This window comes from Sapajus apella, unplaced genomic scaffold, assembly GCF_009761245.1.
Source record: "Sapajus apella isolate SASKATOON/1434 unplaced genomic scaffold, GSC_monkey_1.0 scaffold37, whole genome shotgun sequence".
Lineage (NCBI taxonomy): Eukaryota > Metazoa > Chordata > Mammalia > Primates > Cebidae > Sapajus > Sapajus apella.
Window position 1 is genome coordinate 13,109,038 of NW_022436977.1, and position 18,866 is coordinate 13,127,903.

The 18,866-nt window shown below is 45.3% G+C and overlaps 1 protein-coding gene and 1 pseudogene across 5 annotated transcripts in view; both read left to right on the plus strand.

The window, feature by feature from the left end:
* Nucleotides 1-10,292: 10,292 nt before the first annotated feature.
* MYO5C (myosin VC) overlaps nucleotides 10,293-18,866 on the plus strand; it is a 104,516-nt gene continuing 95,942 nt past the window's right edge. For all 5 annotated transcript variants that reach the window (XM_032297428.1, XM_032297427.1, XM_032297430.1 and 2 more), the window contains exon 1: nucleotides 10,293-10,468. In XM_032297428.1, coding sequence (XP_032153319.1) covers nucleotides 10,442-10,468 — 27 coding nt within the window. In that variant the 5' untranslated portion in view covers nucleotides 10,293-10,441. The remainder of the gene's footprint in view (nucleotides 10,469-18,866) is intronic.
* LOC116564371 lies at nucleotides 13,655-18,713 on the plus strand (annotated as a pseudogene).

Genomic DNA, 18,866 nt, shown 5'->3' on the forward strand with positions numbered 1-18,866 from the left:
AATTTCTTTTTCTTTTTTTGAGACAAAGTCTCGTTCTGTTGCTAGGCTGGAGTGCAGTGGCATGATCTCAGCAACCTCCACCTCCCAGATTCAAGTGATTCTCCTGCCTCAGGCTCCCCAGTAGCTGGGACTACAGGCACGCACACCACGCCCAGCTAAATTTTTTATTTTGTAGAGATGGGGTTTTACCATGTTGGCCAGGATGGTCTCAATCTCTTGACCTCGTGATCTGCCCACCTTGGCCTCCCAAAGTGCTGGGATTATAGGCATGAGCCACCATGCCTGGCCAACAGTTTCTTTTTCTAAATAAATTGGAACTCAGTCAAGATTATTTCCCCATAATAAAATCACCCTTGGCCAATTGCATTTTTGTATGATCATTAGGATTCTTTTTGGGGCATATGACAAGAATCAAACTCAAACTGACCCAACTAAGAAGGAAATGTATTACCTAAACATAACTAAAATTCGGAGATATATCCAGGTGCCCAAACATTTGACATCAGGGTTTCCTTTTCTTACTGTGGTTTCATTCTTAGTCAGATTCTCCCCCAAGTGACAAAGTTGGCTCTCAGTAGTGTTTTGCTTCATTCTGTGGCTCTGCCTTCAGTATTCTCAGTGACATTTCAGGATGGAGTCTCATTGGCTTGAGTTCTACTTCCATCCCCAGAATAATCACTGTGTCCAGGGGAGTGGAGTGCTCTGACTGTCCTAGCCTGACACACCCCCCACTGAAACTAGAAATTGGGTCATCTTCACAGAAAACACAGGATTGATGAGGTGGTAGTGTGAGTTCTCCAGAGGACCGACAGGGTATAGTTAGCAGGGGAAATGAAAGCAACACATGTCTACAGTAATGCCTTCTGAATGAGAGAGAAAGGGACATGAATTGTGTGCAGCACTGGGATGAGTGGGGAGGGACAAATAGATCTTATTAAAATAAACCAGCTGGTCACTAAAGCATAAACAAGCCCAGTTTATTTACAATAAATAACAAGGACCAGTAGGCAGAGCTACTACAATATATTATCAGAAATACTTGGATTATCACCAAAAAATTACAAGACATGCAAAGAAACAGGAAAGTATGACTTATAAGCAGAAAAAAAAATCAGGCAACAGAAACTGCCTATAAGAATAACAAGATGTTAGATTTAACAAAGATTTCAGAGTAACCATGATAAATATGTTCAAGGAACTAAAGGAAACTATGATTAAAAAATACATTTGATGAATGACAATACAGAGAACAGGAGGGAGGAAAGGGAATCTTTTCTTATTATAAGTATTTGTACTACCTGTGAAATGATAGCATGTTCTGTGAAGATGGGCATGGGTTGGTTATCAGTGTGTATTGCAAAGGCTAGGGCAACCACTATAAAAAGTAAAAATAGAACTATAATTAATGTGCTAAGAAGAGAAAAAAATTGAATCACATTAAATGCTCAATTAAAACCACAAGTGGCAGAAAAAAAGAGTGGAAGACAAAAAAATAGAAACAAGACCAAGGGCAAGAAATAGAACAGTAACAAATATGGTAGATACTAATCTAACTGTATCAGCAGTCAGTGTAAATGTTCATGGTCTAAGTACACATATTAACAGGCAGAGATTGTCAGAGTAGATCAAAAAACAAGATCCAACTATACTTTGTCTACAAGGTGATTCTAACATTCCGGTAGAATTGCAAGGTACACCAAATAGCCAAAACACTCTTGAAAAATAGTAACGAAGTTGGATGACTCTAACTTCCTAATTTCGAGGCTTATTACAAAGCAACAGCAAATTAGACCATGTGGTGCTGAAGTAAGGATAGACTCAGTGGAATATATCTAAGAGTAGGGAAATAGACCTATGTGTTTATGATCAGTTGATTTTCAACAAGGGTGCTGTAACCATTTGATGGAGGAAAGAATAGTCTTTTCAACAATAATGTTGATGCAATTGAATAGCTAACACAAAATAATCACATTAGGCCTTTACCTCATACTATATATATTAAAAAAAAAAAAAAAAACTCAGCTGGATGCAGTGGCTCACATCTATGATCCTAGTGCTTTGGGAGGCCAAGGTGGGAGGATCACTTGAGGCCAGGAATTTAAGACTAGCCTCAGCAACATAGTGACTCCATCTCTACAAAAAAAAAATTTCTGGGCATGGTGGCATGCACCTGAAGTTCCAGCTACTACAGAGGCTAACGGGGAGAATCACCTGAGCCCAGGAATTTGAGGCTGCAGTGAGCTATGATCATAACCACTGCGCTCCAACCTGGATAACAGAGAGAGAGACCTTGTCTCAAACAAATAAAAACTCAAAATGGGTCACGGGCCTAAATGTAAGAGCTAAAACTATAAAACTTAGAAGAAAACAAAAGGGTAAATCTTCTTGACCTTCGATTGACAAGGGATTCTTAGATATGACATCTAAAGCACAAATAACAAAGGAAAAAAAAAACTGAACTTCATCACAATTGAAAACTTTTGTGCTTCAGTGAACACTGTTGAGAAAATGAAAAGGCAACTGTGTAATAGGAAGAAATATTTGCAAATCATATATCTGATAATGGAGTTGTATCTCGAATATATAAATAATTCTTATTAATAATAAAGGCAACTAAATTTAAAAATAAACAAAGGATCTAACTAGACATTTCTCCAGAGAAGATATACAAAAGCACATAAAAAGTAGCAGATGCAGCTGGGCCTGGTGGCTCACGCCTGTAATCCCAGCACTTTGGGAGGCCAAGATAGGCAGATCACGAAGTCAAGAGATTGAGACCAATCCAGCCAACATGGTAAAACCAAAACCCCATCTCTACTAAAAATACAAAAATTAGCTAGGCATGGTGGCACACAACTGTAGTCCCAGCTACTCGGGAGGCTGAGGCGGGAAAGTCACTTGAACCCGGGAGGTGGAGGTTGCAGTGAACCAAGTTTGAGCCATTGCACTCCAGCCTGGAGACAGAGCTAGACTCTACCTCAAAAAAGAAAAAGATTCAGATGCCTGACATGAGGGAAATGCATGTGAAAACCACAACGAGATACTACTTCACACCCACTAAAATGCCTAGAATCAAAAAGTCAGGTAATAACATGGATTGGCAAGGATGTGGAGAAATCGGAACTGCCAGGCATTGCTGGTAAGGATGTAAAATGGTGCAGCCTCTTTGGAAAACAGTCTGGTAGTTCCCCTTAATAGTTAAAGAATAGAGTTACCCTATGACCTAGCAATTCCACTCCTGGAAATACCCAAGAGAAATGAAGACATATATGTCCATACAAAAACTTGTACATAAATGTTTATAGCAGCATTACTCATAATTGCCAAAAGTTGGGAACTGTCAAGTCTCTGTATTACAAGCCTGGAGCCTGAAAGTCTGAAGTCCTGCTTGCCTCGGCTGATGTCTCCCACCCTCTGCCTGCATTCGCCATTGTCCCTAATTGCCCAGCAGAGCTTCCTGGGGCAAGCCCCTCACCCAACCTGCCATCTTAACTGTTATTATGATAATACTCTTATCCCACCCGCCATTGTAACTAACTTGTGATAATAACATACTCCTTGCCCCTACCCCCACCACTGTAACTGATCTTACTCTGTAACTTTCCACTGCCCACCCCAAACCTATAAAACCAACTCCTATCCCACTGCCCTTTGCTAATGCCCTTTTTGGCCTTAGCCCACCTGCACCCAGGTGAATAAACAGCCATGTTGCTCACACAAAGTCTGCTTGGAAGGTCTCTTCATTCAGATCACCTGTTTTTCAACAGGAACAACTCAAATATCCATTAATTGATTAATACAATGGAATGTTACTCAGCCATGAAAAGGCAACAAGTACTAACCCATTCTACAACATGGATGAACCTTGCAAACATTAAGCTATGTGAAAGAAGTCAGTCACAAAAGACCACATGCTATATGACTTGATTTACATAAAGTGTCCAAAATAGGAAAATTCAGAGAGACATATAGTAGATTAGTGGTTGCTTAGGGCTAGGAGGATTGGTGAGTAAAGAAGGGATAGAAAATGATAGCTAAAGGGCATGGGATTTCGTTTTTGAGATGATGAAAATGTTTAAAATGGACTATGGTGATGGTTGCACATATCTATGAATTTACTTTAAAAACCATTGAATTGTATACTTTAAATGAGTGACATGTGATGTAAGAATTATATTTCATTAAATATGTTTAATATTTGTTTATTCATTTATTTATTTAAAACAGGGTCACACTGCTCTGTCACCCAGGCTGGAGTGTAGTGGCATGATTATGGATCACTGCAGCCTCCAATTTCTGGGCTCCAGTGATCTTCCCACCTCAGCCTCCTAGGTAGCTGAGACTACAGGAACATGCCACCATGCCTGGCTAATTTTCTTTGTGTGTGTGTGTGGAGATGGGAGTCTTGCTATGTTGCCCAGGCTGGTTTCAAACTCCCGAGTTCAAGCAATCTTCCTGCCTCAGCCTCCCAAATTATGTTTTATTTTGTTTGCTGGTTTTTAACACAAGGTCTCACTCTGTCACTAGGCTCGCTGCAACCTCCGTCTCCTGGGCTCAAGGGATCCTTCCACCTCACTCTCCTGAGTAGCTGGGCTATAGGAGTACCCCACCATGTCCCACTGTTTTTGTATTTTTTGTAGAGACAGGGTTTCACCATGTTGCCCAGGTTGGTCTCACACTCCTGGGCTCAAGCAACTTGCCCACTTACCTTGGCCTCCCAAAGTGCTAGGATTACAGGCATGAGCCACTGTGCCTGGCCTGCTTTGTTTGTTTTTGAGTGGAATTTTGACATCCAGTATGGCAGACTAAGGAGCTCAGCAAATTCTCTCCTCAAAAAGGCAAAGACAACACTGCAAAAACAAAACAATAACTTTAGGACTCCATAAACTGACAAGCAGCATACAATAAGTTAATGACAGTTACTTATGAAAACCACTGAACTCTACAAAAACAGTGGGAATCTGGTAATCTTGCCTGGGGCTGCTCCAAACATCCTTCCCTCCTCTACATTAAATAGCATGGTGGTTCTAGCAGGGTGGGGCAACCTGTGAAAACTGACAGCTTTGCTGCTGGAGGGGAGTCACTTGATTTGGAGAAGTGGGCAGTAAATCCTCCTGACCAGAAATTACAACAGTGATCTCAGAACTGTGAGAGAGCAAATTGTTGTGTTAAGCCACCTGATTTGTAGTACTTTGCTACAGCAGCCTTAGGAAAGTAATACAATATTAAGCTGAAGTATCTATGATAAGATGTATATTTTAATCCCTAGAGAATCACTGGCAAATTAACTCAAGAAAGAGAGTTTTTTTTAAGGAGGGAAATTTATGCACTTAAAAAAAAAAAAAAAACTATCACCAAAAAATTCAGGAAAGGGAAAACAGAGGAAGAAAAATACATGTGCTATGTAGAAAACAACAAAAGGCAGACACAGATCCAACTATATCAATGACTATATTAAATGCAAATGGACTACACACTCCAAAAAAAAGGCAGAGATTATCAGACTGGATTTGAGAAAAACAAACGCAAACAACAATACAGGCACAGTGGTGTATGCCTATAATCCCAACTACTTGAGAGGCTGACGAAGGAGGATCACTTGAGTCCATGAGTTCAAGACCAACCTGGGCGACTATTCTGTGTGGGAGACCTGCAAGGGGAGAAGGCACACATAATGCTTTCAAGGGTAAACAACTTTATCCCATCTAAATGGCAATGCAGATACAATAAGCAAATGACATAATAAGCAAATTGCAATGGAAAGAGAAGAAGGGGTAAGATATATACATATATATGTTTTTATATATATACATATATATATATATTTACACTCACCAGACTATGGAGGATTCATCACCAGACTGGGAAGTAACAGTCTGGGCTCCTGAGTCAGCCACTTGTCCCTGCACAGAAGAGGAGAGGTCTTATGAAGCTTCAGTGCAGCCTGGGATTCTAGCTCTTTCTGTAACAAGTTGTTTGGCATGAAGCCCAATCAGGAGGGCCCTTTGCAACTGGGCTCAAGGAATACAAAAAGGTCAACTTGTTTTTGCTATTGTCTTTTGTTTTTCAATAACAACAGGAACAGATTGAAATAGAGATTTCTCTGAAACAGTGCTGGATGAATGACTCAACGGGCTCACACAACCTGTTCCGGGACTTGGTGACCACTCTTTGTGTCCATGTTCAATGGAGTTCAAATTTAATTTTTTTTTTCAAGATGGAGTCTCACTCTGTCGCCCAGGCTGGAGTACAGTGGCCCAATCTCGGCTCACTTCAACCTCCACCTCTGGGGTTCAAGTAATTCTCCTTCCTCAGCCTCTCGAGTAGCTGAGATTACAGGCACCTGCCACTGTGCCCAGCTCATTTTTGTATTTTTAGTAGAGATAGGATTTCACCATCTTGGCCAGGCTGGTGTTGAACTCCTGACTTCAGGTGATCCACCCGCCTTGGCCTCCCAAAGTGCTGGGATTACAGGCGTGAGCCATAGCACCTGTTTATTCCTCCATAGCAACATAGTAAGACTCCATCTCTATATAAATAAATAAATAAAATTTAAAAATTAAAAAACAGGCCAGTTTTTGTGGTCAGTTTAAAAAATAGCCTTTCTGCCAGGCGCGGTGGCGCGTGCCTGTAGTCCCAGCTACTCGGGAGGCTGAGGTGGGAGGATTGCTTGAACCTAGGAGTTCTGGTCTGTAGTGCGCTAAGCTGATCGGGTGTCTGCACTAAGTTCGGCATCAATATGGTGACCTCCTGGGAGCAGGGGACCACCAGGTTGCCTAAGGAGGGGTGAATCGGCCCAGGTCGGAAACGGAGCAGGTCAAAACTCCCGTGCTGATGAGTAGGGGGATCGTGCCTGTGAATAGACACTGCACCCCAGCCTGGGCAACATAGCGAGACCCTGTCTCTATTAAAAAAAAAAAAATAGCCTTTCTGACTAGTGTGTTATGATGTTTCACTGTGGGTCCAATTTGCATTTATTTCTATGATGACTATTTATTGACCACTTTGGTATTCTCTTTTGTGAAATGTCTGTTCAAGTGTTTAGTCCACTTGAACTGGTATTTAAACAGATTTTCAACCGATTCCTCTGTTTTCAGCCATACACACTGTGGGTAGAAGTATACACTGATATCATGATTTTTTTTTTTTTTTTTTTTTTTTGAGACGGAGTTTCACTCATGTTACCCAGGCTGGAGTGCAATGGCGTGATCTCGGCTCACCGCAACCTCCGCCTCCTGGGTTCAGGCAATTCTCCTGCCTCAGCCTCCTGAGTAGCTGGGATTACAGGCACGCACCACCATGCCCAGCTAATTTTTTGTATTTTTAGTAGAGACGGGGTTTCACCATGTTGACCAGGATGGTCTCGATCTCTTGACCTCGTGATCCACCCACCTCGGCCTCCCAAAGTGCTGGGATTACAGGCTTGAGCCACCGCGCCCGGCCCACGATTTTTTACAAATCTCTTTAGCATTATCTGCTAAAGTTGACCATTGCATTACATACCTGTGAGCCAGCAATTCTGTTCCGTTTATGTACCCAACAAAAACACATATATTTGTGCATCTAAAGACACCTAAAAAATGTTCACAGCAGCATTATTCATAGTAGCTGCAAACTGAAGTGACCCAAATATTTATCAATAGGAGAATGCATAAATTGTAGAATATTTATACAATGGAATACTAGACAGGAATGAGAGACCTCAAACCACAGCTACATGCAACAACATGAATAAATATCATTTGGCTTTTTAAGCCGAATGCAAGAGTTACACGTGTGATTCCATTTATTTAAAACATCCAAAACAGGTAAAACTCATCTATGGTGATACAAATCAGAGCAGTGGTTATCTCTGAGAGACAACGATTTGAAGAAACTGGGAAAGTCTTGAGAAGCTGCTAACATTCTATGTCTGGATCTGGTGATGGTTACTTTGGTGTGTTGATGTGTTCCATGAATAGGAATACATTGAGCTGTACACTTATTTGTATACTTTTCTGTATATAATTTTGTCCTTCAATAAAATTTTTCTTTAAAAAAAAGCAGCTAGATTGTCTTTTCAACTCTGAGCAATCAGGCAACTGTCACTACTCACCTTATAGCTTTTCTTGATGTAAAATAGAATTATTTGGGGCAATAATGTAAATAATTTTGTATATAAACACATACAAAACTGAAGTTACCAAAATCCTCTCTTTGTAGCATTTGTGGCATTTATCATTATTATTATTTTTTTTTTTGGGACGGAGTTTCGCTCTTGTTACCCAGGCCGGAGTGCAATGGCGCGATCTCGGCTCACCGCAGCCTCCGCCTCCTGGGTTCAGGCAATTCTCCTGCCTCAGCCTCCTGAGTAGCTGGGATTACAGGCACGCGCCACCATGCCCAGCTAATTTTTTGTATGTTTAGTAGAGACGGGGTTTCACCGTGTTGACCAGGATGGTCTCAATCTCTTGACCTCGTGATCCACCCGCCTCGGCCTCCCAAAGTGCTGGGATTACAGGCTTGAGCCACCGCGCACGGCCTATTTATCATTATTGATCAATGCCAGGCCCTTCTTTATATTTTTGATCCCCTTTTTGAAATCTCTGATTCCATTTCTCTCCCTCATAGATATCCACTCTTGCATATTTAATGAATGACTTTGTAATTTGTCCTCCACACACATTGTACCCATGAACAATATTTAGTATTGCAGTAAGACTTGGGCTACACTTCTGTTCAACATTTTTTTTAAATTTCTCTCCGAGTTAAGTAGATCGTGTCTATTCTGCTAGCAGCTGTAGGGTTTTACATGTATATACTATTTCTTTTTTTATTTTTCTCTGATGTCTGCCATGTATATACTATTTTATTTATTCCCCTGTTGATATTTAAATGCTTCCAGCTCTTTGATATATAACCATGTTGTGATGAACATCTACTTGTCTCTTTGGGTGACCGTGTCAGAATTTTTCTGCCTACATTTATTGTCATAACTATTCTCAAATTGCTCTCTAGGATGGCAGTATAATTCCCACCAGCTATGTGAGCAAAAAACGTTTTTCTCACATCCCAGATAGTATCTGATATTGTCTAACCTAAATGTTTTTGCCAATATGATGGGTATAAATATCTCATTGTTGTTTTCATTTGTATTTGTCTGATTACTGCTAAAGTTGACATCTTCTTATATACTAACAAGCCATTGAAGTGTCCCCATCTGTGAACTGCCTATTAATTTTCGTCAGTTTCAAAAATTGGATTTCTTTTGCCAATTAACAGTTCTTATATATGGAAACTACTGCAACCCAACATTTTTTAAGATTGTCCCTCTCTTTTTTCTAATAATTTCCTGGTTTTAAGTTTTAATCGTGAAAACACCTGGAGCTTATTTTTGTCTGCAGTGTTTGCCATGGATCTGCGTTTATTGTTTTTCCATATAACAGGCCCATCTAATAAACATTGTTTTCTTTCCCTATCTGGTCCTTAAGGCTACTGTATGATGTAGGGCTCTGCTGCTGGGCGCCAGCACGTTCCCTTACTCATGTATCCGTTCTCATGCAAGTGTCACACCGTTTTAATCACACATACCGCTTTGTTACATCCCTAAATATATGGCAGGGTAAATATCTCCCCTTTTAGAATTGTCTTATACAGAGCTTTTATTCCATATGAAATATAGAATCATGGTACAATTTTCCAAAAGTTCTGTTGGGATTCTGATCTCAATATATTAGGTATATATATTGATTTGGGTCGAGGCAACACCTTAACCGTATTAAACATTCCCATCCAGGAAAATGGCATGTCTCCCCGTTTACTCGGGCCTTCTTCTAAGGTCTTTGGGAGAAATTTAAATATTTTCTCCACAAAAGCCAAGGGCATTTTTGTGAGTGTAATCTCTGGATACTTTACATTTTGACTGATATTGTAAATATTTTATTTCGTATTGCACAGACAATGCTCATATAAAGGAACATTACTTATTTTTGTATTTGATTTTGAATACGATGACCTTGCTGGACTCTCTTTAACACTTTCTTTGTGTTCAGTTCGTTGATTCCCTTGGGTCTGCCATGTAAATGGTTGTGTCCTCTGCTCGCTGAGGCGCTGACTCTCGGGCCAGGCAGCCTCCGGCTGCATCTGTGCCTGCCCGGGAGCCTGCGCCCCTGGCCCGGGCCTTCTCCACCCGCGCTCCCGCCAGGTGCAGCGGCAGCGCCCGCGCCCGGCCCCGGCCAATGGCAGCGCGGACTCGCCGGGCCCGGCCTGGAGCGACCAATCCCGCCGCTGCCCCCTCCCCTCGCCGCCAACTCGGGAACTGGAACGCCAGGCGGCTGGAAAACTTTGGGCAAGATGGTCCGGCGGTGATTTCCGCGGCGGTCTCCAGCGCCCGGCCTCTGCGCCGCAGGCCCAGCCCCCGAGCCTCGCACGTGCGGCCGCCCCGGCCCGGCCCCTCCTGCCCATGGCGGTGGCCGAGCTGTACACACAGGTAGGAGGGTCCGCCGGGCTCCCGGGGACGCCGGGGGGGCCGGCCCTGCTAACGCTGACTCGACCTGGCGCCCGGCCCACACCTGCGCACCTGTCTCGGGCAGAGCTGGCGGGCGGGCAGGCGGGCGCGCGCTGGGGGCCGCGGGGATCGGGCGTACGAGCGAGCGTCGCCCCTACAGCGCCCGGGCGTGCTCCGTCGCTGCCCGCGGGGAAGCCCCCTCCTGGCCCAGCACCCTGGCCCGGGTGCCCTGGGGGTGGGAAGACCCAGTGGGAGGGGCCCCTTCCTCCGCCGCTGCAGCCTCGGGGCCTAGAATTCCCAGTCCCCAGGGGTCGCGCGTGCGTCCCCATCTCCCGGGACTGGAGCGCCTCGGCCCCCCTCCCCAGCCACCGGTGGAATCCTAGTTGCCCTTGGGGACGTAGGAAGCGGAGACGCCAGCAAGTCTCCCGGCTCCTCCTGGGACCCCATTGAACGATTTGGCACAGACGCTTATGGTCGCAGTGTTCAGGCTGCTTTCTAGAATTCTGTGTCTTCAAAGTGCACGAACGTGCATGTAACCTCATCAGATGGCTAAAGCTGATGCAGCCTGGGCCACAGGCTTGAGGGCACTGTGGTGGCACCAAGCGCTTGGGGATCCCAGGAGCCACGAGGTGCAGTCGTAGGCTCTTCGCCTAACAGGTACTGTTAGCAAAAGTACGAACACTGCAGTTTCTAAAGCGCCTTTCACATACCCTGACTCGGGACAACACTGGAGCATTAGTCAGAAACTTCCTCTTTCTGCTGGCGGGGGCTCCACCTCTTACCTCGGAAGGGCAGCATTCCTGCAGCTGCCCCAAACCCTCTGAGATGGGATTGGGTAATTATTTGGATAAAGAGAGTGTGACAGTGTTAGCACTTTTGGAAAAAAAAATCCATTTGAATAGCCGTAAAGCCTGATCCTCCTGTACACCAGTGGGGGAAATCTGGAGTCCTCGGTGTTCAGACGAGTGGGACTGGAATCCGTCTGTTTCCCCGCACACATGCTGTGGCTTTCTACTTTAAAAGACACTTTTGCTGTAGATAGAAAAGATAGTTATAAGAAATCATGTTTCTGCCGGGCGCGGTGGCTCAAGCCTGTAATCCCAGCACTTTGGGAGGCCGAGGCGGGTGGATCACGAGGTCAAGAGATCGAGACCATCCTGGTCAACAAGGTGAAACCCCGTCTCTACTAAAACTACAAAAATCAGCTGGGCATGGTGGCGTGTGCCTGTAATCCCAGCTACTCAGGAGGCTGAGGCAGGAGAATTGCCTGAACCCAGGAGGCGGAGGTTGCGGTGAGCCGAGATCGCGCCATTGCACTTCAGCCTGGGTAACAAGAGCGAAACTCCGTCTCAAAAAAAAGAAAAAAAAAAAGAAATCATGTTTCTATGGTTTAAGCAAACGTTTTTCTTCTCCTTTGATTACTAAATAGTCCAAACACAAAGCAACCAAACTCTACTTTCTCTGCTGTTGCATCTGCATTTAACTGGAGTTCTAAATGGACAGGGTTTGACTTGCCCTAGTTTTGTTCTAGAATATTTTCACCAGTGAAAGTGTGAGCCCTCAGTCAGCCAACAGTGTTTCTTCAGCCTTCAGCTTACTGGAAGTTTAAGAAAAGTCTTAAACTATTCTTAGACGATATTTTGGAGGACAGAGGAGAATGCTGCTGCTGCACCTGTCTTAGGTGGCGATATTTCCAGACGCGGAAAGACACAGGTGCAAGCACCCTTATCCTTGGGTGCCTCAAACCTCAAAAATTTATTAAATGTCTAGTAAGTACCATGTACAATGTAGGAAACTGATAGGAAGGAGTTTGAAGGCGCAAGCTTGGAGGGAATGAGACTCTGTGAATCCCAGAGACAGAAGCAGGCCTGATGGCCATCCCCACTAGCCTTCTGTCCAGATGGACACCTGCGTTCCTAGGCTGCCAGCTCCCTTCCAGGTGGGTTGTCGGCCCCATTTTGCTAGAGATGGGAAGGGGGAGGGCCATGGCAGCCAGAGAGCAAGGTCAGGGCTTTATTCCCCAGTGTGGGTTTTGTGTGGGCGCTGGCAGGATCAAGGGCAGTGTGTTAGGACTGAGAGTTGTTGTGTATGACAGCAGCACCCTTGGGCTGTAGAGGAGAGACGCTGGGGTCATGTAGCTGAATTCTCAGTCACTCCAGCTGTTGGAAAAGAATTAGAGCTGCAGTGTTGGCCATTGTTGGAAACAGATGCTCGGTGTCTCATAGAAAAATTAGCACGGAGACAAAGGATTTTTAGCAATGCAGTTTTTATTTCCTGGACTGCAGGAAAGGTATCCTTGCTAGCCATTTTGCCACGAGAGTACAATGAACAAAGGAAAACAGACATATTTATTTCTTACGCATTTGGGGTTGTTCTTACTGCTGTGTTTGATTTCCGTTGGCTGCAGCCAGACCTTACAATTTAAACTAAAACCTTTTAAGTTGGCTAACAACCGAAAACTTTTAAACAGGTGAAAGCAATGGAGAGCTGGCACATGCCCGTGAGCACGTCCAGCACAGATATTTTGGTTCAAGCACAAGGACGTAGAATGTACTACATGCCTGTAAGCATGGCATGTCTAACAGCTACATAGGATAGGGCTTAACAAAGAGTTATTAGATTACTTATGATTTATTCTTCAACAAGAAAGGAAACTTTAAAGAGGAGCTTTTTTTTATTTTTATTTTTTTTTAAAGATGGGGTTTCACCATAATGGCCAGGCTGGTCTTGAACTCCTGACCTCAGGTGATCCACCCACCTCAGCCTCCCAAAGTGATAGGATTACAGGCGTGAGCCACCGCGTCCAGCCAAAGAGTAGCTTTTTAAATTCCTACAGCCTTGGAGGGTGGAGGCAGGTAAGATTGAGAGGCTGGACTGGGGAGTGGGGCAGGGGATGGACGGACCAGCCAAGGATGACATTTGAGGTTAGAATCTTTATGAAAGAGAGCAGGATGGTGCCCTTGAGAGAATTAAGGCTGTGGCATGAGGAGGAAATACTTCTTAGGAAAGTCATCAGGCAAGTTCTGTACTTGCAGGGGTTGAAGGGGTGAGGGGGCTTCCAAGGGAAGGTGTGTTGCAGGGTGGGAGGTGTCAGAGGGAGAGGATGGGTCCTGCCGAGTTCTTTGGCTCAGAGGTGGTCACTGAAGCCAACAAGACAGTGAGGGGTAGAACTATGAAGGGGACAGGGAAGTCCTGACGTGATCGGCGAAAGGGGGGAAACCAGCAGAGGACTGCAGTCTGAAGACAGAAGAAAGGGAGCAGGTGCGGGTTAACCTCAGAAAGGAGTGAGGATGGGAGGCCGAGGTGGCAGGAGCTGAAGGCACAGAGATATTGAGAGAGAAGAAAGCCCAGAGGGCTTGACAGCTGCTGAGGAGGAAGAGTGGGTGGGAGTGAGGGCTTGAGAAGAGTGACAATGCCACCAGCCTTTCCTCTGAGAGCGTCCTTCCAGACCTCAGCATCCAGGCCACCTTCCTCTGGGTGAATTTCACACCTTGATGTCCTGTTAGTGGCATCATTCTCTAGCCTTCGTCTGCTCAGCCCTGAGGATGGTGCAATTCCTGTGGGCGTCCCTCAGTGTGTTCTGACACTATATTAGCGCTTCGTTTGCGCTGGTACATGCTCTGCCCCTGGTGGGTCAAGTCAAGTCGGAGTCCTGCCCCTTACTAACTGGGCAAGTTATTTAACCTGAGTTTCCATACCTGTATAGTGGACTGAATCGTGCTTACCAGCTTGGGAGGGCACTGTGAGGATTAATGCATGTAAAATCCTTAGCACACCTGACACGTAATGCATAGTAAATACTGATGCTATTATAATTGTTGATTTTTTTTGTACCTAAATACAGACTTTACATTTATCCCTATAAAATTTTCCATTTTGTTGTTTAGTGGTCAAAGTTTCTGTAGCTTGTAAAAACCTTTTGACTCTTGATCATCTTGAGCTAATCAATCATTTCAGCCGCTTATTTGATACATGTGTTTTGTTTTCTCATCTACGATACTGGTGAAAGTTTCCAGTGAAAAGGGAGGCAGTAGGGCTCTGTGGCATGCCTCTGGAGACCTTTTTTTTTTAAAGGTTGCTCTTGCTCATTAATTAGAACTCGGGTTATGACTGTTTAGACAGGTTCACTATAGTCATTCCACCATGTGTTTCTTTCACTTGTGCAAGAGGAACTCACAAACTTCTTCAAAGAAGTTCTGCTGAAACTCAGATGTGCAAGGTCAAGAGAATTGTCTTGACTAGCAGTCCAGGGCCCCTGTCTAAGATGAGATCAAAGTTCAGTGTAATGATTTTTTTTTTTTAATTTGGCGATTCTAAATTGTTTTTAGACTTCTGTATATCATTAATAACTGTAGAAAATCAAATATATCCATTGTATTATGTATGGGTAGTTCAAAGAGAAAAAAAGGGTGAAAAGACTGAAATACTAAGTTTAGTCTTTAATTGGTGCAACGGAACCACTGGGAATTTGAATTTTTGTTCAAAAGTTGTTTATGGAGTGCTAGCTTTGGGAAGTCATTGCATGGAGTGCTGGTGATGGGAAGCCAAGCACTAAGACTCTTGAAGTTCAAGTGCCTGTAGGGGAGATGGGAGGCAGCCCAGGTACCTGGGGGAGGGGCCGAGAGCACTCAAGGGGAAGCATCCAGCCCTGCTAGATGGAAATGGCAAGGAAAGTGCCACAGATGAGGAGCGTCTCAAGCTGCTCCTGACTGTTCAGAGCTGTTTGCTCATGGATGGGGAGAGGAAGGGTGGGGCTAGGGTGGAAGGAACAGAAGTACACAGCAGAAAGCCAAGGAAGGCCTGCCATGTTCCAGAAAGTGCTCGTGGTTTGGGGCGGCCACCGGCACAGGTTGGAATGAAAAGAGGGTGATGCCTGAGTAGGGAAATCGCCCAGAATGCTGGTTGCCTAGGCCTGGCTGTTCCTCAAAAACCACAGGGTGGTGATTTGCAAGGCTTTTCTTTTGCCAGGCCCTACCTACGGGAATTCCAATCAAGTACGGGTGGGTGAGGGACTGTCTGTTCAAAGAAACCTGGTGCTCAGCCTGGCAGAGAATGCCCCCAGGGGCTGCTGCATCAGTCAAGAGAAGATTGGTAGGGGTAGGACTGGGGGCTGATTTATGGCCTTGGCAAGGGGGCTGGTGGGTGGGGGATGGGAGGGTCCAACAGGAGAGCTTTTAAAAGGCAGTCTTTCCAGCTCCTGGTGACCATTACGCTGTTGGGGGTAGAGACACAGGGCGGTGCCCAGCACGGTCCCAGGTTTCTGACATGAGGGCAAGAGAGCTAGGGAGGAGGAGCGTCAGCATCACCAGAGTTTGGAATTTATAGGCCTACGAGGACATTTAGGGGCTGACATCTTGGAGGCCATTGGAAATGTGGTGTAGAGTTCCAGTGCATGATCTGGGCCGGAGGTCTCAGATGCACAGGTGCAAGGTGGTTGCATAAGCTGTGGCAATGGTGGAACTCTCCAGAAACAGCCTGTTGTGGGAAGAGGCTGGGAAGGACCTTGGGAGACAAGGACACAGGGGAATGGGAGGGGTAGGGGAGCCAGGGAAGGGGCCCGTGAGGAGTGAGCGAAGAGAAGGAAGAGAGGGGCATGGTGTGGCAATCTGGCCTGGCTGACCTGGAGTGTGGACACTCCCAGCCCAGAAAGCAGTTCTAGGAGGGAAACTAATGGCGTCCCATCTTGTCCCATCTTCCATGTAAGTCTTCAAGTCATCTCTGTGGCTAATGCCAGAAGAGCCCTCAAAAGGTGGGTGGCGGGAGAAGATGCTGTTCTCATCTCACCTGTGTGCCTGGGGGGTGGCTGGTGTGCTCTTGAGCACATGAGGTTCAGTGGTCCTGAGCCTCAGCTTGGGACCTTGGCACGGGAGGGCACTCAGGGAAGGTGGGAGGTGGCCCTCCCTTTCTTGGCTCCGCTGCAGGGCTTGGCAAGCCGTCCTGGTCCCAGTCCACAGGCCCCTGCCTCGTGGGACGGCCCCACATTTGGGAGATCAGGTGACAGCTGGTTACATTGTTTGCATGGACTGCGGACTGCGTTTATTTGTATGAATGCTGTAAAGTTAGCTCTTCCTCCAGTTTGAAGCATTGCTTTGTGGGTAGAGGAATGTGAGGGAGGAGGGGGTGGGAATGAATGGGTGGAACTTACTGAAGCTGAGTAAACTCATCGTGTTTACTTACCAGGCTGGGTTTCAGCTGCAGGGCGCTCAGTGCCAGCAGACACCAGGATTGCAGGGTGTGGGTGGCCTGCACTACTGGGCTGAGGAGTCATTGGTCTTCACTCCAGAAGAGAAGCCGCCAGTGGTTATGTATGTCCTAATACTGCCTGTCATTTAATACCACTTTTAGCTGAAACCAATCCGAAACTGTCGGTAAGAGAGCATGTGGAGTCTCAAGTAGGTGGTTCAGTTGAGAGTTCAAGATTACTTTCAGGGCCAGATTCGTTGACTTAACAGGGGGTTCACACTGGAAGTCACAGGCCCTAGCTCCGCTGGAGCCCTGGGCCTTTGAGACTCTCTGTATGCTGTTTGGTGAGTTATTGCTCTCTCTGGGCTTCAGTTAGGGGCTCAGTAAAACTAAAGGATTGGTTGGCCTAGTGACTTTCACATTACCTCTCAGACCCCCAGGCTTCCTTGGAAGGCCCCCAGGGCCCTCAGCTCCAGCTCCCATGGAACACCTCCAGGTTCAGCAGCTTCACTTAGCCAGCTGTCACAACTTCCTTTTGAAGTAAGCTTTCTGCAGCTCTAAAAAGGAGTTTCACAAGCAACTTGGAGTAGACAGTCAGTTCTGAGATCCTGTAGTGGCCAATTCTAGATAAATTTGGTAATTCATGTACAATTCTTTTTGGGGGGCATATATTTTGACATTTGCCTTTAAAGATTAATATTCATTGTTCTGATTATGAAAGTAACAGATACATGTTGTAGAAAAGACGTCTAACTCTCAGATATCTCTTATGAGGACCCCCATCTTAATGCATTTTAATGGAAGGGAGCTTCATGAGGTTAGTCATAAATATTTTCAGTAGCAGACCCGGGGTAGGAACTGTGTAGCCCGTGGCAATAAGGATGGGTGTGTGTGTGTGTGTGTGTGTGTGTGTGTGTGTGTGTGTCTGAGACAGGCATGTCTGTGTTTCTTTATGATGCTTCCATCCTCCTGTCTGCACAGGAATGTGCGTCACTGCCTCCCAGGTCATTCTTCCATTCTCTCTCTCTCAAAACTTAACCCATCCATGTCACATTTCAGCAAGCTCCTACTTTTTGCCATCTGTTAAAGATTAAAGCAACTCTTCCCTGGTGTGATTCCGTCCCACATGGCTGTTCTTTTGAGCAGTGGTTGTTTATCTCCGTCTGCCTTCTCTTCCACCCAAGTGCATGCCGCCACCCAATGGAACATTCAATGGACATGGACATGAGCCCCCTGAGACCCCAGAACTGTCTTTTTGGTTGTGAACTAAGGGCCGACAAAGATTATCACTTTAAGGTGGATAATGATGAAAATGAGCACCAGTTATCTTTAAGAACAGGCAGTTTAGGAGCTGGTGCAAAGGATGAATTGCACACTGTTGAAGCAGAGGCAATGAATTACGAGGCAGTCCAATTAAAGTAACCCTGGCAACGTTGAAAATGTCTGTACAGTCAATGGTTTGCCTTGGGGGCTTTGAAATAACACCACCAGTGGTCTTACGGTTGAAGTGTGGTTCAGGGCCAGTGCATATGAGTGGACAACATTTAGTAGCTGTAGAGTAAGATGCAGAGTCAGAAGATAGAAGAAGAGGATGGGAAACTCTTAACTATATCTGGAAAGCGGTCTGCCCCTGGAGGTGGTAGCAAGTTTCCACGGAAAAAAGTAAAACTTGCTGCTGCTGAAGATGATGATGATGATGATTTTGTTGATGAGGAAGCTGAAGAAAAAGCACCAGTGAGAAATCTGTACGAGATTCTCCCGCCAAAAATACACAAAGTCAAATCAGAATGGAAGAGACTCAAAACCATCATCAACACCAAGATCAAAAGGACAAGAATCCTTCAAAAAACAGGAAAAAACTCCTAAAACACCAAAAGGACCTAGTTCTATAGAAGACATTAAAGCAAAAATGCAAGCAAGTATAGACAAAGATGGGTTTCTTCCCAAAGTGCAAGCCAAGTTCATCGATTATGTGAAGAATTGCTTCCAGGTGAGAGACCAGGAGGTTCTTCAAGATCTTGAGCAGTGGAGGAAGTCTCTTTAAGAAAATAGTTTAGGGCCGGGCGCGGTGGCTCAAGCCTGTAATCCCAGCACTTTGGGAGGCCGAGGCAGGTGGATCACGAGGCAAGAGATCGAGACCATCCTGGTCAACACGGTGAAACCCCGTCTCTACTAAAAATACAAAAAATTAGCTGGG